We start from the raw sequence: 26,375 nt of genomic DNA, 5'->3' as shown, positions 1-26,375 counted from the left end.
ACCCAGCCATACACTAGTTGCACATAGGTTGAAGTATAGGACTTAATTAAAGAAAAGATCCAAACCTATCTTGGAGACAAATTACAGCAAACTCAAACTCAAACCCAACCCAAAAATCTGACTGCAAGTTCAAAAATCTAATATTAAAATTCAAATAAACTCCAAATTAACATAAACTTCTAATCTTTTTTTTTCCTAGCATGATATAGACAACCCAAGATTTAAGAGATTCGGATATATATTTTCCAAATAAATATGGTCTTCATTAACCATATCACTCAAACATTATATGGATTTTGTTCAATAAATATACACTTCATTAACCATATATCTCATATCAAATCGTAGCACGTGACACCAAGTTCGCGCATTTAGCCTCCACACACCAATATTTGCTATGAATAAAACGTGATTGCAACCAAATTAGCAACCATTTACATGAGTGGATCTCAACCTAAGATATCTCAGGTCCAAAAACAGCTGGTATTGGAGCTCCTTCTGTGTATGTGATTGAAGAGAAGATAAAAAAGGAGATAGGATTGAATTAAAAAGGACTCTTGATCATCGTTATAATAACATTTTATTGAGGGATAAAGTTCAATAGAGTTCACTTATCATTCCACAATGATAATAGAGTTCACTTATCATTCCACAATGATACATAAACATGAAACATTACTTAATTGACTTCAAAGTATGTTATAAAGTTGTAGCGTTACACGTTCAAAATATATACACCCAACGAAGACTAAACAAATCATGAATAATTAAACTACGGTCCATAATTAAATGTGGAACCTGCATGCTACTAAGAGGATGCGAGTTTGGATGCTAGTGGAGAAGTGGTCCATCTACTACTCTAAAGGAAGAAAGGAATTAACATCTTTAATTTGATACTATCACTTCAATTATATAAGAAGACCGAAGTACGTTTTCGTAATGTTCTTGTTATCTGTTAGAAGACTCAGATCACATGCACTAATGAATAATAATAACACTGTTTTATCAGATACTAAAAGAATGTATATATATGGACTGTCTAGCATCGAATTGAAATGAGTACGTAGCGTGTGTATATATATATATATATATATATATATATATATATATATATATATATATATATATATATATATATAAATTTTTGTAGCAACTAATACCTATATTTCAGGAAAAGAAAAAATAAGAAGAGAAAAAAAGGAGAAAGAGACTGATATTTATGTTGCGGATGCATCTTTTGTCGTATCAACAACTAAGCATGAGATGCTTTGATTTTTTCTTGATGCACAGAAGTTTTGTGGTGATTAGAAAGATTTAGTAGTTTGTTCTCAATCTAAACCTAAACTAAATATAATTTCACCTAGGATCAAAATCTAAATCTATACATATAATTTGGGATCATGAACCCTAGACGACCAGAGTCGACAGGATTTGATCCAACTAATATGGTTCAAAACATTAATGTAGCCCCAAAATTTCGACCCAACCATATACTAGTTGCATATAGGTTGATGTATGCATGGGATTTAATTAAAGATTTGATCTAAACCTATCTTGGAGGCAAATTACAGTAAACTCAAACTCAACCCAAAAATTTGACTGCATGTTCAAAAATCTAATATTAAAATACAAATAAAGTCAAAATTAACATAACCTGTAATCTTTTTTTTTTTTCCTAGCATGATATAAACAACCCAAGATTTAAGAGATTCAAATATATATATTTATTCCAAATAAATACTGTCTTCATCAACCATATCTCTCATATATTATATGGATTTTGTTCGATAAATACACATGCACTTCATTAACCGTCTCTCTCGTATACCAAATCGTACCATTTGAGTCCAAGTTCATGCATTTAGCCTCCACACACCAATATATGCAATGAATAAAATGTGCTTATGGCCAAATTATCAACTATTTACGTGAGTGGATCTCAACCCAGGATATATATCTCGAGTCCAAAAATAGCTAGCCGTTACCCAGTATTTACTCACCATATCTCCATATGTGAACTCCTTCCAAAGCGAGGCAAGTGCGCATTAGTTACACATGGGACAAAGTCCATCTAACCTTTCTTACATTATGGTAAGATTTGATTTGTCATACAAATCATATCTTATCTCTAACACTGACATATGCTAAAATATATGTCATGTTAGACACATATATTATAGTGAATTTCCTTGTTTTAAAGATCCATATAATTGAAGAGAAGATAAAAAAAAGGAGATAGGAGTGAATTAAAAAGGAATCTTGATCATCGTTATAATAACACTTTATTGAGGGATAAACTCTTGATTATGAAAAATTTAGAAAATGGAGTTCACTTATCATTCCACAATGACACACAAACATGAAACATTACTTAATTGACTTTAAAGTATGTTATAGAGTTGTAGCGTCACTTCAAAATATATACACCCAACGGAGAGTAAACATATCATGAATAATTAAACTATAGTCCGTAATTAAATGTAGAACCTGCATGTTACTAAGAGGATGCGAGTTTGGATGTTAGTGGAGAAGTGGTCCATCTTCTGCTCTAAAAGAAGAAAGGAATTGACATCTTAAACTTGATACTATCACTTCAAATATATAAGAAGACCGAAGTACATTTTTGATATGTTCTTGTTATATATTAGAAGAGTCTGATCGCATGCACTAATAGATAATAATGACACTATTTTATCAGATACCAAAAGAATGTATATGACTAGCTGGCATTGAATTGAAATGAGTGCGTAGTATACATACATACATACATACATATACATATACATACATACATATATATATATATATATATATATATATAAAATTTGTGTAGCAACTAATACCTATGTTTCAGGAAAAGAAAAAATAAGAAGAGAAAAAAAGGAAAAAGAGACTAATATTTATGTTGCAAATGCATCTTTTGTTGTATCAACAACTAAGCACAAGATGCTTTGATTATTTCTTGATGAACACAAGTTTTGTGGTGACTAGAAAGCTTTAGTAGTTTGTTCTCAATCTGAACCTAAACCAAATATAATTTCACCTAGGATCAAAATCTAAATATATACATAGAATTTGGGATTGAGAACCCTAGATGACCAGAGTCGATGGGATTTGATCCAACTAATATGGTTCAAAATATTAATTTAGCCCCAAAATTTGGACCCAACCATACACTAGTTGCATATAGGTTGAAGTATGGGACTTAATTAAAGAAAGATCCAAATCTATCTTGGAGACAAATTACAGCAAACTTAAACTCAAACCCAACCCAAAAATCCGACTACAAGTTCAAAAATATAATATTAAAATTCAAATAAACTCCAAATTAACATAAGCTTCTAATCTTTTTTTCCTAGCATGATATAGACAACCCAAGATTTAAGAGATTCAAATATATATTTTCCAAATAAATATAGTCTTCATTAACCATATTGCTAAAACATTATATAGATTCCGTTCAATAAATACACACTTCATTAACCATATATCTCATATACCAAATCGTAGCACTTGACTCCACACACAAATATTTGCAATGAATAAAACATGATTGCAGCCAAATTAGCAACCATTTACGTGAGTGGATCTCAACCTAAGATATCTTAGGTCCAAAAACAGCCTATGCTGGGCAACCTGTTGTGTATGTGATTGAAGAGAAGATAAAAAAAAGAGATAGGATTGAATAAAAAAAAGACTCTTGATCGTCATTATAATAACACTTTATTGAGGGATAAACTCTAGATTATGAAAAATTTAGAAAATGGAGTTCACTTATCCTTCCACAATGACACACAAACATGAAACATTACTTAATTGACTTCAAAGAATGTTATAGAGCTGTAGCATCACACGTTCAAAATATATACACCCAACGGAGACTAAACATATCATGAATAATTAAACTATGGTCCATAATTAAATGTGGAACCTGCATGCTACTAAGAGGATGCGAGTTTGGATGTTAGTGGAGAAGTGGTCCATCTATTGCTCTAAAGGAAGAAAGGAATTAACATCCTGAATTTAATACTATCACTTCAATTATATAAGAAGACCAAAGTACGTTTTTGTAATGTTCTTATTATATGTTAGAAGACTCAGATCACATGCACTAATGAATAATAATGACATTGTTTTATCATATACTAAAAAAATGTATATGGACTGTCTGGCATTAAATTGAAATGAGTACGTAGCACATAGTATAAATTTTTGTAGCAACTAATACCTATATTTCAGAAAAATAAAAAACACGAATAAAAAAAAGGAGAAAGAGACATATATTTATATTTTGGATGCATCTTTTGTCGTATCAACAACTAAGCATGAGATGCTTTGATTTTTTCTTGATGCACAAAAGTTTTATGGTGATTAGAAATATTTAGTAGTATGTTCTCAATCTGAATCTAAACCAAATATAATTTCACCTAGGATCAAAATCTAAATCTATACATAGAATAATTTGGGATTGAGAACCCTAGACGACCAGAGTCGACAGGATTTGATCCAACTAATATGGTTCAAAACATTAATGTAGCCCCAAAATTTAGACCCAACCATACACTAGTTGCATATAGGTTGATATATGCATGGGACTTAATTAAAGATTTGATCTAAACCTGTCTTGGAGGCAAATTACAGCAAACTCAAACTCAACCCAAAAATTTGATTGCAGGTTCAAAAATCTAATATTAAAATACAAATAAAGTCAAAATTAACATAACCTGTAATCTTTTTTTTTCTTTTTCCTAGCATGATATAAACAACCCAAGATTTAAGAGATTCAAATATATATATATTCCAAATAAATATTGTCTTCATCAACCATATCTCTCATACATTATATGGATTTTGTTCGATAAATACACATGCACTTCATTAACCGTCTTTCTCATATACCAAATCATACCATTTGAGTCCAAGTTCATGTATTTAGCCTCCGCACACCAATATATGCAATGAATAAAATGTGCTTATGGCCAAATTAGCAACTATTTACGTGAGTGGATCTCAACCCAGGATATATATCTTGAGTCCAAAAATAGCTAGCCATTACCTAGTATTTACTCACCATATCTCCAAATGTGAACTCCTTCCAAAGCTAGGCAAGTGCGCATTAGTTACACAACATGGGACTAAGTCCATCTACCTTTCTTACATTATGGTAAGATTTGATTTGTCATGCAAATCATATCTTATCTCTAACACTGACATATGCTAAGATATATGTCATGTTAGACACATATATTATAGTGAATTTCCTTGTTTTAAAAGATCCATATAATTTGGGACGCACATAAAAGGCAACATGGTAGCGGAAAGAGAGAAGAGAAAAAGGAGGGAATGGAAGAAACTAATAGCTGTGCAAGTTACCTTGTAAGCCTCCCCCATCACCATTCTTGGTGCTTTTCTGATCTATAACTCCATTTAAACTGCGAAATCACGCCATCCTTCCATTACTGGAAGATAGCAATAAAATTATTGCCTTCTCATGCCTTCTCTCCCTCTCCTTTATAGGCAGGGGAGGGACCTCCGAAGGCCAAACGCATCCACCATCGCAGCCTCTCGAAGAAGCATGTCGGGCCACCGCAGCATGGAGGAAGAGAAGGGGAGGGAGGAGAGAAAAGTTGCACCGCTACTAGAAGTAAAAGAAGGTGGAGAGCCAAAAGAGGTCATTTTGGTGGATTTGGAACTGGCCGAGAAGGATGGAGGGGACGGATCGACGTCGGAGCCGCCCGTGCTCGAGCTCAACCTCATCGGATCATTCGGCTCGGTGGAGGCTGACCAGCCGGCGGTGACCGTGGAGTCGTCGCCCGAGTCGGAGCCGCGCGTGTTTTCGTGCAACTACTGCCAGAGGAAGTTCTACAGCTCGCAAGCGCTCGGTGGCCACCAGAACGCGCACAAGCGGGAGCGCACCCTCGCCAAGCGCGGCGCCGCCCACCGCCACGGGGGGTTCGTCGGAGACCACGCAGCCGGCGTCGGAGGAGCCCCCTACCACTTCCCGCCTTCCATGGCGTCGCTGCCCCTCCATGGGTCGTACCCCGGGAGGCCCCTCGGCATCCAGATGCACTCCATGGTCCACAAGCCGTACATCGGGACGACGACGGCATCGATGGCGGCGGCTGGATTGCTTTACGGGCGGCACGGGGGTTGGTCGAGGCCTCCACCGTTTGTCAACCGCCAGCCGGCGATCGGAAGGCTGCTCGCCGAGGAATTATATGGTGCAACGAGAGCCCCGGTGGCGAGGTTCGATGAGTCGGCAGGAGCGGCAGTCGGAGGTTTCCGGTGGAATAATGGTGGCGGCGGCAGCGGCGGCGGGGGTGATGCCGGTGGCGCCGTCGGCGGTGATGCCGGTGGCGCCGGCGGCAGTCATTTGCATGTTAGACAAGAGGAGTTACCCAAGCTTGACTTGTCTCTCAAGCTCTAGAATGGTTTCTCTTTGGTTTTGGTCCACTTCCTGTTACTAAGATCGGACATAGGACTTGGAGAGTTTAGCTTCTCTTTCCACTGGTTTTTAGTTCTTTCTAATTGACTTCCGATTTGTGAGTAGTTCCTGATTCCTTACTGTTGAACTGAATATCTCTTTTTCTTCTTTTGAGTTGATGTTGAATAATTAGTAAAGATCATTCTGATTTCACATGAGCAATGGAATGTATAGATTTCATTTATTTGGTTCTAGATTTCTCCTTGTTTTTTTTTTTTTTTTGGTCTCATGATTCTTTAAAAGGGTTGCACAAGCATTCTTTCTTTTTTATTATTATTGGATGCCTAGTTATAAACTTTAAGATCTAGGAGAACATGGGTTTTAAACTTATGTTGCAGTTGAATTGGGTGTAGAAGTTGAAAGGTTGCCCTATATGTGGGTAAATCAGTGATTTTTTTTTATTCAATATAGTCAGTTTAAGCCTTCAAGGGATGGTTTCTATGCAATGGAAACTCATGAAGAAGATAATTGTAATTTGTGCAGTGGAAAGGATTTTTATACATGGTAGTATTTCATGATAAGATCATATTTATTACTATATGGTAAAATCTTTATTTTCCTACTATGTTTCAACATCTTGACATCTTTACTATGAAGTTATTGCAAATTGTAAATAACTCCTTGTCATTTTCCTTTTCTAGATTTCCCCCTGTACCATCCTCGATTTTGCTTGTATTTCTATGATTCTTCATTTGCTTTCCTGCTACACTATTTACTAATAAAGGCAATTAAATTATTTACAGCATGCATAAATTCCGAATCCTGGGGATTCATTGCTAATTTTCTTTAAAGCTTTATAACATGGGTGCAAATTTAGATGCCGCTGAGTTGGCTTGCTTGTGTTGGTTTGCTTGCTCTGCAGGTACTCTATCAAAGGACAATCCAATTTGATTTTGTGTTAAGAGGATTAAATCACATTGCAAAACTTAATTAGTTGGGTCTTCAAGTACCCTTCTCAAGTGAATATCTCTCATAGTAAGACAGACTGGAAGGTGTATGGGGTTGTTTATGTTCTCAACATTGTACCTTGTATTGATTAATATTTTAAGTAAAATAGTAGTCCAATATCTCATAACTTTTGCAGAGTCAAATTAGATCATTGTTGATAATTAAAAAGTTGAATTACCCAATAACAAATATTCTTCAAAGAAGAAACTGTGTTAAATATTAGAGTACTATTTCTACATATATATACACATACTTCATCTTATTCTTTTGGATATTTTTAAAATTTACAAATTGTAATAATTAAAATATCTCAATTCTACTATTTTTTCTATATTTTATGCAATTTTTTACATTTTTAAGTAGATGATTCATGATTGTTTTCTATTTATGTTATAATTAAAGAATAATATAGAATGTAGATCTATGTGATTTTAAAAAAAATAGTAATTAATATATACTAATTATATTTTTTTGCTATATTTTATTATAAATCCAATCTAATCAATTGACTCAATGATTGGATTGGTGACCTGGTGAACTGGCCTTTGGCCGGTTTAATAACTATACTTTAAGCAACAACGGGGGAATTCACTCCTACACTTCAATCAACACCATATTTTCTCTCTTGTGATAACTTTGGAGGAAACAATTTTGTTGAAGGATGGTCTTAAAGTACCAAAGAATATAAGGTGCTGGCATTGATTAGCCTTGCAGGTCCATTGGAAAATTGTTCCACCTAGTTAGCATTGGAATCACCTAGTTGATGGGTGATTCCAACTCTATTCTCAAATGATGTATCAATAGTGTATGCATCTCATATATCTTTGTGGATCTCCATCAACTGCCATCATAAATTAAAAAACTTAGTCATAAGTTGTATCAATTAACGACATGAATTTTCTTTTTTTTACTCTTAGCAAATCCAGTTCTTCTCTAAATTATTCTTGAAAGTCTAAATTGTTAGTATGCCAATGGTAAAATCAACTACATCTATGGTTTGAACAAGAACGACGCCCCATTTGCACCTAAAGTCGTAATTTAACTTTTGTATGGAACCCTATGAGTAATAATTATGCCTAGGTGCATCTATATTAAGATGATTATTTTGTGCCTACTCCAGTTATGATACATGTATGCCATGCCAAATAATTCGTGGGAATCGAATGCTGGAATGTGATTCATTTTTCAGAAAATATGGATTAAGTTACGACTTTAAATAGCCACTTTAGCACGATATGACAAGGTCTAATGGCATTACAATTTGATTGTAATTGGATATGGCATGTACAAACAATGTAGTTGGTTCGAGATCAAGAAGAGGACATCGGGATGTGCAAAGAATGTAGTTTATTGAAGAGGAGAAAACATTTGTCGAATAGACATGATCCAATCAATCAATATTGTTTGAGGTAGTTTGACAAAGTCTTTCCTCGTTTGATGTTGCTTTTCTCTTTTATCTTTTACTACATTATTCTTAGAGTGAACAATGACATGAACTCATTTCCAAAAATGCTTTAAGGTGTCCAATATGCACACATAAACTTTATTTATAAGCCGGTAAATACTTATTTGACAATTAATAATCAACCAAACCTTCATATATGGCAACAATTCCAAGCTACATCAATTTCTCCTATCACATGGCTGAAGAACTGTTCATGTGCATGCAAGTTTATGTTCATGTGCACATAAACTTGCACCCTTTTCTTTGGGTAATATAGAGAGATGGTCTTACCAAAGAAGGTTGCACATATAAAAGAAAGGAAGATGGATGGGTTGCAATTGGCTTGCATTCAACCATTGAAACAGGCTAACCTAAATGTCGTACATTTGAATGGCAAGGGTTACCAGAAATCTTTGTACACTACTAATTAAAACAAGAAAAGAAAAAAAATTAGTATGAAATTATTATAAAAAATGATTTAAAAAACAAAAGGATTGCAAGATCCTCAAATGGGACTGCTTTTCTACTTCAACTTTCTCATGTTCGAATCTCAAGCAGCATTTGCTAACCACCACTCTCTTTTCCCCTCTCCTTTTTTGAGTAGTTAGGAAGATTGAGCTTTAGTGGCTACGCTGTGTAATACTGAACAAACTCCTGATGAGGACATGAAATATTTTTATTAGAAAAAAGAAATCTGAACCATGATTTTTTTTTTCAAGAACTAGGAGATCCGGGAGATGATTATAAATTGTTTCTTGCATACAAGGAAATTCCATGCCACTTACATCATCAAGATGCTCAATTTTCTTTTTCTTTTTTTTTTTTTTTGGAACCAAAGCCACAAGAACCAAACAAAAGCTACACTCTAGAAGGAGTGAGATAATTGAAGCAAAACGTTTTATCATCTCTTTTCTTTTCCACTGTGGTTGTAGTTGTTTTCTTGGCCAATGTTTTGTCATAAAAGGTTTTTTTTTCTTAGCCTTCAAGCCAGGAGATAGTATTGACTTGAGCGTGTGGGCGGGCAAAATTACTATTAACTGTTATAATAATTATAATAACTATTATACATCTCAAGTTAATTTTAAATATTTAATATTAGAATGACCATAGGAATAATATGTAGATGCTATAATGATACTATAATGAAAAAAATGAATAATAACAAAACAAATGGTGGTATTTGTCTTTTTCCTTTTCTTTTTATTCATAGAATTATAAACTTTTGAACCATATAATCACTTTATCAGACAACTTTAACAAAATTTGAAGTTTAAAAATAATTAATATTGCAATGATAAAATAATAATAATAAATAATATAATATCATGTAAAGTAAATTATAAAAAAAATAAAAATTAGAGATAAATTACACTTATATCCAATAGTTTGAAAAACCTATATTCTTCTCTCAGATTTATTTTTAACCAATGCTTATTTTTAATCCATAACTCAACAGAACGTTAGTCAAACCATTAACACCTACATGCCATATCAGAAAAGAATTCAAGAATGACCAAAATGATCTTTAAGTGATATAACAACTCACTGAGGACATAGAAAAATATAGGTATCCCGCTATCCATTTAAGAATAATTTCGACTTTTCATATAAGATAAACGATTTTACTAACGTCGTTAATTTAACCTTGAAAAAAAATTTATAATTAACTCCATTCTACTATATAATATAATATAGTAGTTGTTATATTTATATGTTATTTACTTTAATAATATAATGGGAGGTGGCAGGAGTTATCATCATGTTCATAATGCTGTTACTAAAATCGTGATTGACGGCGCCCCAACTGAGTGCGTACTTTTGAAGATTCCCTGCCCGTCATATAAAGACTGATGGAAATCTCATGCTTAGTTTGGCCAAGGCCTGCTTTGGATTACATGAAAAAGATAAAAAGGAAAATGGAATACCATATTATTTGCTCTCATTTTTTGCACTCATTCTTTCTTCTTCTTTTGAGAACTCGCAAGTGAAAGATAAGATCCATGTCAGTCATCCACATCCACGTCAAACAAAGAAAAAGGGCCCAGTGATTTAGCAGAGTGCTTTCTTCCAGCGACAATCCATCAAAGCATCCATTTGTACGTGGGTTTGCATCCAATGGGATATTAGCCAGCTCTGGTTCAAAAGTACTTTGGATTCCCTTGGAGTGGCTTAGGATTCAAGGAGGACAAAGTTTTATGCAGTAATGATGTTTTAAAGTAGGGTTATTTAAATGATGTTCTTTACTTGTTCTTTCTTATAAAGTTTGCAGGTAGATGGATGAAGTCAAGATTTGCATGATGAAATGGATGGGGAAATAGATTCTCATGGGACCCAACATACTTTGATGCAAAGAATAATTAACACTCTTTTAAGGTAATGGAGTTTGTTGCTATCAACTTAGACAGGTAGCAAGTTGGGATTCAAAGTCTAAGAACCATGTTTCAACAGGTGATATGAATCCTCGGAGTTGAAATAGAATATTTGCATGACATGTTGGAAGAAGACATTGATTCAGTGAAGATTGGATCAAGAATGGGCATTGCAATCCCAGCAAGTGGGAGAAGATTGAGCCAAGAAAAAAGAATCCATACAACGCATGAACTACAAAAGACTTGTATCTTTTTTCTTAGGCAACACTAGGAGTTTGAACGCCATTGAAGCATCCATGGAGAGGCATATGTAAAGGTAGATAAGCCAAATCAAGGTGAGAGGTTACTTTTATTAGGCAACACTAGGTTAATTTAACTTGCCCTAGTACGACTATAATTTTAAATTAAAACAGCAGATTGCAGTGGCTGTCACCAAGAACATTTGAAGAGACACAGCATGATAAAACTTTCAGATCCAACCCCACTTTAGTTTTTGAAGTACACCTGCTAAGAGGCCTGCTGCTTCTCAATCTTATGGCTGGCTATATTTCTTCCAGCAAGAGCGCAAGTCCAGCATGGCTACTGCCCAAATTCCACTCTGCTTCATTCCTTGGAATACAGAAACCAATCCTAACCTGAATCACATCTCAAACTATTATGTTCCTGTTTTTATTGTTGTTGTTTAAATAAAGTAAGTCGAATGATCCCCCTCAATAACACCACAAACAATACAATGGTGCGTAGTCTTAAAGTCCTTGTCATATGCCTATTGCAAGGTTAAACATGGCAATTCTCAAGAAGGATCTATCGACATTAAACTAGTGTTTCACACCAGCACTTACTGTGAAAGTTTAGATGAATATTGCAGCACCAAATCATAGTTCTGTTATTAGTAGAATTGATCTTTGGGCAATCAGTGATCCTGAAATGTGAAAGTGGATGTCACACATATACTAAAAGCTAGAAATCATCTCGCCACCTAAAAAGATTATACATTTCAGGCATGCTATGCCTACAAAAGCATATAAAAGCATATAGGCAGAATTTGACTAATGCGACTATGTGCCAGGGCCAAAATGAATAAATGAACCAAATAAATGATGTAGTATTGATTCTGTTTGGTCACTGAAGCACTATCCTTAAAGCAAACAGTTTTCAGAAGTAAAGTTAGTCTCCATCTTACCAGTGCATCTCTGCAATTTATGTTCTGTTAAATACAAGATCTGAGCAAATGCAAAATAAATGCAGGGAGCAAGGAATGAGAAAAGGGACATTATTTTCAAATTATTCCTGTAATGTTGTCACTTGACAACTTATAGACTTACAAAACTTGTGATTAAGTTGGATCATCTCAAATTTTGATCAAACCATTTCTTCCAACATTGCACAGAACTATTATCCACGGCCCGGTAACAAGACACATCCACAGAATATGAGACTATGGGTCCACTCTTAAGAAGTCGGTTTTTGTCAATCTTCCTCAATTACTATATGCGAAGGTTAAGGAAATCTGTTACAGTGGCCCAGAAGATTTATAAGAATACAGAGGAAGTTACAGCAGAAAGAAAAGAAAGACTAAGTTGGACAAGTTTATGGGAGTACAAAATTTATAGCTGCAGGAATTTTGCTCCATAGAAACTAGTAGGCTGGTGTCAGTTTGAGAAAAGTAAGGTAAAGAAGGTGATATGTGCATGAGAAGTAGGTTTTAGAAATCAAAGGCGCAGTCTCCCCGTGTAATGAACTTTCCCTCAACACAACACCAAATTATTTCTAGAGAGAGTAAACTAAGAACATTTTGATTGGACGGATGGTCAACTCTTCCAAGGAAGTCATTTTATTCCAAGGATTTAAATACCAGTACTAAGCCCTCTACCAGTTTTGATGCGGGATGGTATAGTATTTAGCATGATTGGGACAGATCGAGACAGTCAATATCAATAAGAATAAAAGCAAGTAGTATGCAATTGGTAGTCTTACGGACCATCAGTATACAACTGATAAGAACCGATCTGCCCGGTATGAACCGGTATAAGAGAGAAGCAGTTTCCTGCACTTGTACCAGTACAACTTTTCCATCGGAATAGTATGGCACTGGTGGTACCGTACTGAACCAGCAGTATTCAAATTCTTGTTTTCTTCATGTCTGGGATGACAAAATATATGGGCAGATGGGAGGACAAAAGGAGATTCTCTTTGAAAATCTTCTACCCTTTCAAGCAGATAGCTTACAAAGGTTTTTGTTTCACAATTTTATTGGATTTTTTCATTTTCATTGAAAATTAAAGTGCTTACCTGATAGGTAGTTCAAAATAAGTTACAGGCAAAAGCACGCTTCAGACGTTTGAATAAAATGTTTTAAACATTGGATAGATTTCTTACTCAGCATAGTCTATTAACTAGGAGGTCTGATTATATACTGTAGGTAATATGAAAATAGAGCAGGTTCATATCCCTAATATGGGGGACCATGGGGCTTTGGGCCTATGAGCTAGAAAACAAAATGATATGGATGTTTGTTATGGCAAGGGGGAATTGTGTTAGATTTCATCGAGAGTCACTTAGCCCTTTTATCTGATACAGCATCTTAGTCTCACAATCTTCAAAGCTGAAGGCAGAAAAATGAAAAATCAAGTGGATATGAACTGTAAGGATATTCAGTCATGGATTAATATAAGCGATGTACCACTACTTCCAAAGCCTTCTTACAGATAAACTGACCTTTTGCCCAGCTGTGTCTAGTGCTTAAGCTTCCTCTCAATATAAATATCTAGCTTTCTGGTAACTCCTTTTACTGTTGATCTGATTTAACATACTCATCTTTGATAAGCTCATCATTTTTGCCTTTAACTTCTGGCATAGAATTATGATACGTACAACATTATTATCTTATCATCATTCTTATAGATATCTCATTGACTGCCACCAACCATCAAGCAATCATATAACTCTCCAACTATTACCAATTTATCCAACCCCTTCTATTCATTGGAATGGTGACACTTATGCCCACATTCTTCCATGTTATTGGTCAAATGTAGCAAATATTAGTGCTGCAGCATATTGGCAGTCAATCATTGTTAGGACCGAACTTAGTTATTTTCCTGCTAAAATCAAAGTCCACAAGCTCTTATTCTAATAGTTGCTAGATCCCTATCCCAATAACTTTGTTCTACAATTCTAGAGATAGAATCTACCTCCGCTATACCTATCAACTAAGAACAAAGCATCCACCAAAAAAAAATATCATGGAGCATCTAAGTATTTTTAACCATCTGCAAATTATGATTAGTGGGAAGGTGGAAGTGTTTAAATTAGACCTTTAATATAGGACTACTAAAAGTAGGAGCACATTATTGATAGTGCCATCAGAATAATCCTTTATGATGCTTATCTTGCTTGACCTCTTATGAAATTCATCAAACCATATGATTGCTTATGTAGATTTTGTTTTCTGGCCGGTCCCAACCTTCTATTGATAGCCTAAGCAAGAATACTTGTTCAGATTTTTTAAGAAAAGCTCTAATAAGTTTCCCTCATATAAATTGTTCGTCTTTCATCAATTGTTCATCAAATAAATAACTAGATTCAATTCTATGTGGTTACTGCTGTTTCTACCAAACTATCTCCTAACTTTATCTGTCAACTAGTTCCATGTAAGTTAGTCTACTTTTTCACACACGCCAGTTCCAATTTCAACAGCTAACACCACTTCTGCAATCAGCTAGACTTCTCCTTGCACAAGCTTAACAGCAAGCCATGCCACCATGCCTAAACATTTCACGTTGTCAATTGGTATTGCCTGAGCATGTAGTTCCTTGCTTTGTTCATCTTATATAAAACTAATTCTGCATTAATTGTGAAAATTGGCAGATGGTGAGACATGAATTCCCCAATAATCATTTGAGCTGACTCAAAACTTAAACATGCCAACTTAAGACAATCCCAGACACAAAATGCATTGGACCAAATTTAAAACTTAATCAACTTTTGGGGTCACCTTATTAAGTTGACCAGCTTTCAAGTTGATGGTGTCTACTTTGAGCAATCATGGAGGAGTGTAATCAGGTGAATTTTTAGGTGTTGAGGATCTCATTCTATTCCACCGAATTTCTAAACAGATTAAGCAAAAGATCTCTAAAATGTAAATTGTTTTCATTCTAACTCTTAGGTTTAATCCAACACCTCTGTCCAACTTTTGTGTGTGTAATAATAATAATAATAATAAATAAATAAATATAATCATCAAATCTTCTTCAATTTTTGAATTACACATCATGCCCTTTTCATACTAGGCATACAAAATAATAGTAAAGAAATCATTCAGAAAACACTTGCATGAAATATTCATCCAGATGCTACTACTTACTCTCTAACTCTTTTCCCACTTTGGCTGCTTCTATGACTTTGTAAAAGTTCGTGACCATGTCTAACAGATCTTGTATTATTATGCCATCGCATATGAGATTGAAGTACAACTAGAAATGGATGCAAAATCGCCAATGAATTTATGGTGTCCATAAATGAGAAAGAGAGGTGCATTCTGCAAACAAACAAAAAATCTCAGCAATGCATAAGCATTGGAATGAATCAGTGACCTTGAACAATTCCAGTAGGAGAGAATAGAAGTGCAAACCCATAAATAGTTGCAACCGTATCTACTTCTGGACATAAGCCTCTACAATCCTCAACCAGCGAAGCAGCTCTGCCTTGTCCTTGTTCATCATGTACTCATGCAAAAACTCAGCAAGCTCATCATCGACCTCCCTCTCTTCAAGGTACTCCTGCACAGCGCTCTGCATTCCCTTATCCAACTCCCTGCTCACCACCCATCACATTCCTCAAATCTCGATCAGATCACAACATCAACGAAGTGAAGCAGGAACATGAAATAAAAATCAAATTTTGAAGCTATGGAATTATTTGAAGTCACTACATCAACATATTGAAGCAGGAACAAGAAACAAAAATCAAATTTTGAAAGTACGGGATTACTTGAAGTCATGACAACAACAAAGTGGAGCAGGAAATAGAAATAAAAATCAAATTCTGTAAATAAAAATCAAATTTCAAAGCTATGGAATTACTTGAAGTCGCGGCCCATGTAAGGCCGGAGGACGGCGCCCCTCTGGCGAAGGGGGAAGACCTTCTGGACGTGGAGGGAATCAGGCCAGGCGGAGCAGATGAACTCGAGGACGGAGCCACGATCGTCGCCCCTCGACACCTCGACAACGAGGCTGATGTGGAGGTGGGGGCCTTGCTCCAAGGCCTCCACCTTCTTGGAGATGGAGGACGTCGGGATCGGAGCCGCGCCGTCGAACATGGTGGCGTCGACCTTGATGTCCTCCTGTGGCCCACCGGAGTGAGTGCTCCTCAGCCGGATCCACTGCTCCCCGGGGCGGTCCTCGACCGAGAAGGACTTAAAAGTCGCCGGGGCCTTGACGAAGCAGGCCAGAACAAAGGATTAGAGAGGGGAAATCAGAGGAACGGGAGGAGTAAGGAATGGGGGGATTGGGTTACCGGGTGAGGGGGGCGGTAATCGGCGAGGTAGGCGATCTCCGAGCGGAGGATTCGGAGGAGGTTCTCGTCGAAGGCGAAGGGGCGCGGCTCGGCGATGAAGGCACGGGCGAGAAGAGGAGTGAGATAGGAGTAGGGTGGACTTTTGAGGAGGAGGGGAAGGCGACATCGTGCTGAGGAGAGTAGGAAGCGAGCCATCGTGAGGCGGGGTCGTGGCTTCTTCCGAGGGTTTAATGGGGGTTTTGGAGAGCTTTCTTGCGAGGGTTTAAGGGCGGCCTTTGGGAAGCGCCCACCTCCGAAGCGCGGAGATTGCAGGGCCTGAAATGACGCCGCTATAACATTGTAACGTTACCGCTGCGGTATGTAACGCCCATTATTTGCCCCGGTACAGGAAGAGTTGTTCGGGTTTATAGTTATTTCTATTTTAGTCATTATGACAGCTTTAATTTATCTTGCACAAATAGTATGAAGTAAAATTTTGAAATACTTTTGTTTTGACTCGAGCAAAATGCTCTTCTATTTGTTTAATTGGAGTTGAATGATACATATTTTTAAAAATAAATGCAGCAAAATCCATACAATTTTTTTATCTAAATCGAGCTGATTTTATCTGAAGATTTTGTCCAATAAATTTCACTCGATACCGGTAGAAGAAGAACCCAACCTGATAATATTACAAAAAAAAGTTGCAACAAATTTTTTATAGTTAAAAAAATTTGTTATGAAGCCTTTTTTTTGGGTTTAGTGAACCATTCTCGATAATTACCTGATGCACATATTTACTCATAATAAATGCACACACTTTATCCAGGAAGCTAGGAGCATGAGCATGAGCATTAGCATATGAAAATTTGAAAACTGGATCATTTTTTGCAAAAAAAAAAGTGTGACTTTTACCAACAAAAAAAAGTGATAATGGTGTAAATTTGCAATAACAATTTGTTTTTCCGGTTCCAATTCAGACTACAATAATATAATTTTGAGGATGTCCATTATCCGAGGAATCTCCGTTATTGAAGACCTGTCTAGGAGAGAGTGGTTTAAAACAACAGCTCTTGAGCTCTCAAAGTAGCTGTTAGCCTGTTACATAATGAGAATGGATATAGCCCAAGGAAGATAAAAATTTCTAAGTCTCAAACTTTTACCTCAAAAACTCCTCTCCACTGTGCATCAAGACCTTTTCTTTGTTAATGGCTGATCCCCCTCTAAACTAGGACATGATTTACCCTGTAAAGAAACAGCTGGTGTAGACTTGCACCCTTGGACACCAACCAATCTACCAGTTGCTGCCCGAAGCAGATCGCAGTTTTCCTTTGTTGTATACATATTTGCTGCATTTTGCAAAAATATTAACTAAAAATGAGCAGGATAAATAGATAAACTTTCTAATCCAATTCATAAGATCTGACAAGCAATTAATCTGAGAGTTTTAATTCATTGAATGACTTCAGAATTGCCAGAAACCATGCTTTCCTTCAAAGAACATCATTATAACGCAACAACCAGATCTCGGCATTAAAAGCCATCAATTCAGTAAGAGTGAGGATTGGGCAATTTTCTGCTAAAATTGCAACAGAGGCAGGAGGGCCTCCTTCTGATAACGAGACACGACATGGTGTCTTGTTTTCCACTGTTGCATGTGCATGAAGAAAAGGAATTCTTAAGGGGAAGTAGACTGTTCATATCCTCAGAGTCTCCAACCAGTCATAATTCTCTCCCTCAAGTCATGGTTCATCGTAAGAGATTTTGAATTCCCATCTAATGACAGAATAATATACAAGGTTCCTCTCTTAAATATAATGAACGTACCACTTGAATGTCACCTCTAGCAGGCTCCTTCAAGGATACAGGTTACCGATCAACATGCATTTTGGTGGCAATCAAGAAGCTCGTCACCTTAAAAAAATGGAACTTATCCCCTACTGTCAAACAAGCAATGCACAAATGGTTAAAATTTATCAGTGGAAAAAACCTTGCTTCTCCTGTAACAGGGTTCCTTTATTCATTTCACCGCCCATCAAGCAGCTGCTGTTACACCATCGCAAACCAGCATCGCTTCATTTCTTCGACTCTCCAGATCCTGTCTCTCCATTTGAGGCCTTTCTTGTGTGTCTCTTATGCTGGTCATCCACTGCAATATTAGTCGGAGGCTCCCCACTCCTGCTTGTTGATGGTTCACCAGCTTTCGACATTTTTTGGGGATCAGATTTCTCACCAGCAGACACAGCCTGCTCTATATTTCCAACTTCTTGATCCTTGGATAGGTTGGATTGAGAAATTTTCTTTTTCTCATCCACAATTTCCTTCACAGCTTCCTCCAATGCACCCAACCTGACTTTTACCTTCGATAGCTCTGAATCAGGCTCTTCTTCAACTGAACTAACTTCAGCCTCTTTTGCTTTCTCTTCTTCCTCGGCTTGTTTCTTTTTCAGCTCCACTTCCTGGAACACCATGTACTAAATGATCACTTAATTTCCTATTGGAAGAACCGAAATATTTTAACATATTTAAGCGCTTCTACAACATCAACAATCTGTAAAAAGTGCTTCCAATGCATAACAAAGTTGAACCTAGAATATCAATGAAACAACATTATAGTCTAAGAACAGATTAAAGCAATGAAACAATCACATAAAGTTACCTACTAGGTCATCTATATTTAGAAAATGTTCACCAACACATTATATTACTGAGGGTCCAGAGAGGTCAGCATGCATGCAGAAGACAACCCAAGAAAACTATGATGAAATTGTTGGGAATTGCAAAGCTTATCTAATAGAATGGGCAAATTCTACATGATATTTACAGGATAAAATTAGATAGTGATAAATGTTATGTACCAGACATGATCACACTAACTGGTGCAAACAAGCAGATTAACTAAAAAAGGGAAAAATAATGGTCAAATAATCAAAGATAATATGATCAATATACACAAGTAATGGCCTCTAGTACAGCATTGGGATCAAGGAAGCTATTATAAACTCTAACATTATTTGCTGGTGTCCAAACTGGGTTAAAAGGTAAAGCCTTAATGAAAACACTAACAACACAAAGATATACATAAGTATATCACTCATACTAACAGAAAAACTGATGAATCATAAGTAAAAGAAAGTTCACAATGTTGGTTGAGCCAAAAGGCTAAAATAATCAGTTGTCTAACTACACAACCTCTTTTGCAACGATGAAGATCTAGCATTATCTAATAGCATTAGTGAAGGTCATCCAGGGAGAAGGAATCATTTTTGAAAAGGTACCTAAATCTTTCATTGTCACGATCTGGTACCTAGCTCTGCGAAGTCCCGAGTCTGGTAACAATTTTGATGAATCAATGGCCGGAATTCAATTCAACTGAATATCGCGGAAGCACATAACATGTAATTATACAACAAATGACCATTTGTTCAAACAGAGAAAAGCTAAATATCATTCAAAATTTATTTTGACAAACACAATACATTGAAGCCAAAACAAAATCTATTTTATCCCATTGTCTCGTAATACACAAACTAATTCATTATACACACATTTTACATCCTTTAGTATAGGGACATTACAATACTCTCTCTTCACTCCTAACACAATAGTAATCTATAACATACCTTACAGGTTGTAATACAACGCCCAATATGACACTAGGTCCCTTTCTAGAGTAGGCTTTGATATGCACACCCAAAATACTTCCAACTTCTAGCAAGCTAAGCCAACAAGTCCTTCAATTTGAAACATGATAAATAGGTGGGTGAGCTATACAGCTCAACAAGTGGCCAAACAGAGCGAACAATATAGTATTAGAAAAAAGAGAACAATGGAAGCAATAAGAATCCACACCTACTAAAACTCAAAAAGCTAATAACAATATCTTCAAAGAGATATCAAATAACTAGACTTACTGAGTCTTGATACACTTGAATGCTTTTGAAAAATTAGTATTATTAAAATACATGTCTTTTTGTGCAAATTTGTTGAAAACACTCGTTAGGGGAACACTGAAAATATTTAAATATATTAAAAAAATTAAAATTTTTATCATAATCATTTCAATACCAACTAGTTAGTAACCAACTATTATATCCATTGGTCATACATTGCAAACTTGGGGTATTACATTCACCCTTTTGATGGCCTTGTCATCAAACTATATTGTCAAGAAGTTTGGATAAGTTGATAGGAAATTTCAAATACAAACTTGCGACTGACGAGCCCAATATCTAATAATACTAATAACAGAGAGATTCCATGTAGACAAACTTGCAATCTTAGTTTAATATTTTATATTGCACAATAAATAACAATTATCAAAGTTTGCAAAACCAACCATACCGCAATAACATACTCCCCATACTGTGGTGTATCGAGGGCATAACTGTACCATATAATACCACAGTATTTCAAACCTCCATAAACCATGAGTAGATACAGGGGCATGCTGCAGTACATACTACACTAAGATGTGACCGGTACATCCCCATACCATGGTATCTCAAACCTTAATATTATATATGAACCTCTAGCTCTCATTCTCAAAAACATTGATTTTTTTCTTAATCAAAAAGGGTACTGAAACAACCTCACCTAAGCAGACCTGTTATGCCCCTACCAAATTGACCAATATGTTCAAGTTGTTCAATTGGTCATTAGTCTGACCCTACTAACAGCCATGATGAAGCCTTTTCTCGTTAAGTACAAGGGCCAGCTTTGTATCTAAATCCTAGAATAGAAATAAATTAGTCAGATCCAATTCATGGTAGATCAGGATTGAATCCAACTATTTTGCATCCTAGAAGTAAACTCAACAAGTTTAGCATGTAAACAACAATTAATACAATGATACAGATAGATAACTCTCATGTTAACAGCATTTACACTTTGGTTTTGGCAAAGCAAAGCCTGATCGGTTCACCATGAGAAGCCATGCTAAACCCTTGTGATTACATGGGACTAATCAATTAAAAAAAAGAAAAAATATATATTTCTTCAAAAACTTCCACATTGCACCCAAAGTCACCTACCTAGTTTATTGAATCCAAATCCTGTGTCTATTTGGACACCAACTAATACTATATAAGGCGAACTCTAGTTATACTGTAACGAGAATAGATACATCATCAAGTAATTTCCAAAAGCAAAGGTTTTTAGCGTATTAAGTTTGAACAAAAATCAATCCCATAATAATTACAGATGGACGTGAAGGAGGACCTAACAGTATAGCCGTACAGAAGCTGATGACACTCTTAAAAACTAATGCAAGTAGGAGGCAGGACATGGAATGATGGAACTTTTCGTCACTACCAAAATATCGGGTTGAAACTCTTGACAGTTTTAAATAATAATTAAAACCCAAATATGATTTAAAGACATTTTGGTCAGGATTTCTCCCATCATAGTTCTCGAAAAAGAATATGGTTTAATAAAAAACATGTCCAAAGCCTGAAAACCCTATGAAAGTTCCAACAACTCATCACTAAATCTACTATTCATTCATCCACTTTTAGAATGTTTTCTTACAAGAATTACATCAACATTTCTTGCACAGAAAGAAGTTGTCACGGATAGTCATAGTCGAAAACTCCAAATTTTTCGGTTTTAACTGTTGCCCAAAGTAAAACATGTAATAATGCCATCAGAAAAGCGTCCCTTATCAAGACCATGCACCATGCTAGATAAGATCATAAGAAGGCCCCATGGCTTATCAATAGGCAGAGGATCCTTTATTTCTCAAGCAGATTTAACCCATATTTAACCAATCATAATACTCCATTTATGCGATTCTATAGGCTTCTTTACAGCCCCAGCATTTTTAATAAGTATCACATGACATCTTCATGTTAATTTTGTTATAGTTTCATGCATATAAATAATCAGTTTTCCATCCCAAGGCCATGCATTAGTAGTCAGAAAAAAGTTAGCATGAGTTTCTTTGGGTGATGTAGAACACAGGTATAATGTTTTCAGTGAAAAAATGATTTTACAGTACCATACTAGCTCACTATAAATTAGAAGTAATCACATTTGAACTATTATATACTTCACAAATAAATGATTTTCATGAAATATTGTATACTGACCTAAATCGAAATTATATTTGTCGAAGACTAATTCATCGATAGGTAGCACTAGAGGCAGATCAGGTAAATATCACAAGCATATCTACACACATAACCGTAAATTTACTGTATAATACAGGTTTGTGCCTTAAGTGAATTGATGCATATTAGAACCAGATATACATTGCAAGAGAGTGTAAATAGACACAACAGTGGACAGATAAAATTGCAGGTACAAAAAAATATCAAAATATTTTGTTCTGCGAGATATACAGGTCAGAAAACACAGAGAAAAATTTAAGTTTAATTTGAGGATGTCACTTTGTTCATTTGCAACTATGGACTCATTTCATGGTTTCTAAGCTATGATATCTTTATTCAAAACAAGTTAAACCTCTACATATAATCTGAGATAGAAAGTTATCAAGTTAGAACCCAGATAAACTATTTCTGAATGACTTCTCTTAACAACCATAGTGTAGCTTTACAATGTTATATATCAAATGTAGATACTAATACAAATATGCCAAATCAGTTCTCTCCCTTATTCCATCAAATTCATCTTTTAGTTAGTTCAAGTAGATTAAGCAATGTGCATCCAAAGAGGAAAATCAGATTGAATTAGCTTCAAAAGTGTGTTATGCTTAAGAACTACCCGATTGCTACATTTGACAGTTTATGAAGCTCCTGCCTAACCAGAATAAGCAAAATCATCTGTAAAAAACCAAGTTAAACAACATACTGACTGAATTCTTCAGCAATCAAGAAAGTAAAGAGAGTGAAGCACGAAGCGTTACCGCCTCCATTCTTCTGATCTCATATCGAGCATATTGAGCCACCAAATACACAGCTGTTATCACAAAACAAACACCCACAGATTTCGACGTCAAAAGGCAGGAATCTTCCCAAATAAAAACCCGATTTTAATCCAGTGCAAGAAATGAATACCTAGCGAAGGCATGCAGGCAAAGAAGAGCTGCACGAGATGGAAATCAAGCCTGCATCCAACCAATAGAACCAATAGCCTCAGAATCAGAACCCTAACCCTAATACTGGATTCAAGAGTGCTGTATAATGGGGTTACAAAGATTAAGTGGGGGATGATGGAAGGGCTTACCCGAACTTCTTCCTCTTGGGAGGGGTCGTGAAGAGGATCTTAGCGGCGGTCATGAAGTCGAGGTTCTGAAGCTGGCGGTAGGCATCGTATCTTTCCCCCGCCTCAGCAGGTGGCGAAGGCGGCGGCGGCTTGTCGGAGCGGTGGTCCGAGGTGGAGGAGAGCGGCCGGGCGCCGAGAAGGAGGCGGAGGCGGACGCGGGCGAAGTGATGGGAGAGGAGTATTGAGGGAAGAACACGGGGCCCTCCGACCATCTCGCGCTCATCGCCCGGCCACCGCGCGGGAAAGCCTCCGGTAGTCGAAGCGTAGGGAGAGAAGGCGAGTCGGCGAGCAGGGAAGAGAGGACCAGTGATGGTTCAGGGATTTGGCCAGCCTCGAACCGCTTTGGGTCGGTTTTTTCTGTTGTCACTCCAATTAGGGCTGGACTTGGTCCGAGCCGTCCTGGGGCCCATCAAATCAGGCTACCCGCTACCCAAAAAGTTTTCGACCAGGTTTGAGCTTTATATTTAGGATCTATTCCTGGCCCGGCCCAGATCAGGCCCGAAATAGAGCCCAAATTGAGATACTTGTTTGTGAACTGCTTAGAAAATAAGAATGTCATTACCGATTTTGTTATTAATTTACTTTTTAGATAAATATATTTCTGATCATCAGATGGTTGCTAATGTGAAGCAATAGTATTTCATACTATGACATGAAACTGCAGTATGAAAGATTGAAAGATTAAGCTTCAATTGGGTTCGGGGGTCAATCCTGCTTTTAGCCCAAATGGATAATTCAAGCTGGCCCAATCGGATTCAGGTCGGGCCTGAGCCTGAGGTCGGGTCAAGCCTGAGCCTAGTTTTTCCAAAAGTTTTTAGGCCCAGTTTTGAACTACTTAATGCATATAAACACAAACACACAAAGATGCACAAGCTCACACTCACGTATATATATGTGGTCTAAAAGTAGAATATAGCATTGATTCTTTTTTCTTTTGAGAGAAATATTGATATGGTCACTCCAATTCACTAAGGGAATTGACATAAGAGAAAAATAGAGAAAATATAGAAGGTAACAACTGTTGAACAAATAGAAGGTGTGCCACTAACAAAATAGAGGCTCTACCAAAATGTAATATGAGTTATTAGCAATACATGAGTATCTAAAGTTATAAGGTGCTTTTAGGGATGGCACTTTACTCTGCCCAATTGAGTACTTGAGCTTATTAGACCTTAACAAGTGGGTTTTACCCAGTCCATTTAGAGTCAATAATAGGCGTGAATCTTCATTCTAAAACCTGCAACGGATCTAAGGCAAGGGAGGACGGATAATGGCAATGTTCGCTCCAAGTCATATGCAAACCTTGATGATTATAATGATTATGATGATAATGGATAAGAAAGTATTGTGATTGATTATGAAAAAAAATTAACCATACAAAAGGCTATAAGATATATGCAAGTTGTTCATTTTTTTAGTTAATTGCTTTTTTAGTTTATGAAATATTGACATCCTAAAGGATAGTATTTCAATCTATTTGTTTTTCTTTCTATTATTGTTGAAAATTTGTTTGTTATGTTATATGCCTTGGTCCTTATTTTATCTAATATTATGCAAAGTACTAAGATTTAATTTATATTATTATTTTTCGTTTGATTTGTATGAAAAGAGATGATTTTTCTAATTTTATCTATCCTGACCAATCCCAATCTGCCTCATTTAACTCTGCCCACCCTATCCTACCCTACCCCGAGGCAAGTAAGGATAGATACGGATACGTGGTTTCCAATTACAAGGCAACTACATATAATGGCCTACTCGACACATATCCATCCTATTACCATTTCTGGAATGATTGTGACGGCACCTCATTTATATTGTAGTTCGTTTGCATATACTAGTTTCATTTTATAAATCATTTTAGTTGGTGAAGTTTGTTTATGTGAATTGAAGAATATTAAGGAATAAGTCTATTCTACTATTTTCCCAGAATATTGGAGGGCTAAGTGATCAAAAGTTTTTTTTTTAAAGAAAAAAGAAATATCCAAAGTATCTTTGCACCAATTTTTCTATGCTGGCGTGAAGTAGTGAACCTTAAAAGAGAAGTTATTCCTTCATTTATTTCAATTTTCCAACAACCGGGGAGGCACAAAAATATCAATGTAGATGCATTTAATAGAGAAAAAATAATTTCAAGAAAGATATTATTTTATGAGAAGCAAATGTCTTTTTATGTTGTATTTTATTTTTCCCTCTTTTTTGGGATGTACATTAAGGCATTTTGAAGGTGCTAGCTTATCTTGCTGGCATTTGGTGAAGCTGCGTCATAGTTGTAATAAAAATTTGGATTTGCATTCTGCCTTCCCTCGAGGATTTGTGGGGTTATGATTTTTAATGGTCACTTAAATATTACTCGAAAAGATTTTGAAAAAGATTATATCACTATGCTAGAGTAAAATTTGTGCATAAG

The 26,375-nt window shown here is 36.0% G+C and overlaps 2 protein-coding genes across 6 annotated transcripts; one reads left to right on the top strand and one right to left on the bottom strand.

Annotated features, from left to right (window-relative positions):
* Positions 1–5,327: 5,327 nt before the first annotated feature.
* On the top strand, positions 5,328–6,632 carry LOC103713538 (zinc finger protein 3-like). The gene has a single exon (XM_008800506.3). The coding sequence runs from the start codon at positions 5,492–5,494 to the stop codon at positions 6,425–6,427; it is 936 nt and encodes a 311-aa protein (XP_008798728.3). The 5' UTR covers positions 5,328–5,491; the 3' UTR covers positions 6,428–6,632.
* Positions 6,633–15,455: 8,823 nt separating this feature from the next.
* Positions 15,456–24,294, bottom strand: LOC103712158 (uncharacterized protein At2g39795, mitochondrial-like). Of its 5 annotated transcripts, none has more exons than XM_026806774.2 (5): positions 18,569–18,801; positions 17,905–18,090; positions 16,763–17,077; positions 16,330–16,679; positions 15,456–16,060 (listed from the first exon to the last, which is right to left on the bottom strand). In XM_026806774.2, exons 3-5 carry the CDS (start codon positions 16,955–16,957, stop codon positions 15,901–15,903), a joined length of 705 nt encoding a protein of 234 aa, XP_026662575.1. In that variant the 5' UTR covers positions 16,958–17,077; positions 17,905–18,090; positions 18,569–18,801; the 3' UTR covers positions 15,456–15,900. The 5 variants fall into 5 exon arrangements, 3 of the variants coding, with proteins under 3 accessions (XP_026662575.1, XP_017699642.1, XP_038971971.1); XM_017844153.3 differs by having other exon boundaries at positions 15,462–15,785; positions 15,879–16,060; positions 16,763–18,090; XR_005506997.1 differs by lacking the exons at positions 15,456–16,060; positions 16,330–16,679; positions 16,763–17,077 and adding exons at positions 23,607–23,659; positions 23,758–23,807; positions 23,927–24,294 and having other exon boundaries at positions 17,324–18,090; positions 18,569–19,200.
* Positions 24,295–26,375: the final 2,081 nt, after the last annotated feature.

Source organism: Phoenix dactylifera, unplaced genomic scaffold (assembly GCF_009389715.1).
Source record: "Phoenix dactylifera cultivar Barhee BC4 unplaced genomic scaffold, palm_55x_up_171113_PBpolish2nd_filt_p 000046F, whole genome shotgun sequence".
NCBI lineage: Eukaryota > Viridiplantae > Streptophyta > Magnoliopsida > Arecales > Arecaceae > Phoenix > Phoenix dactylifera.
Note: the sequence above shows the minus strand (reverse complement) of the source record. Positions and strands in the feature narration are given on the sequence as shown.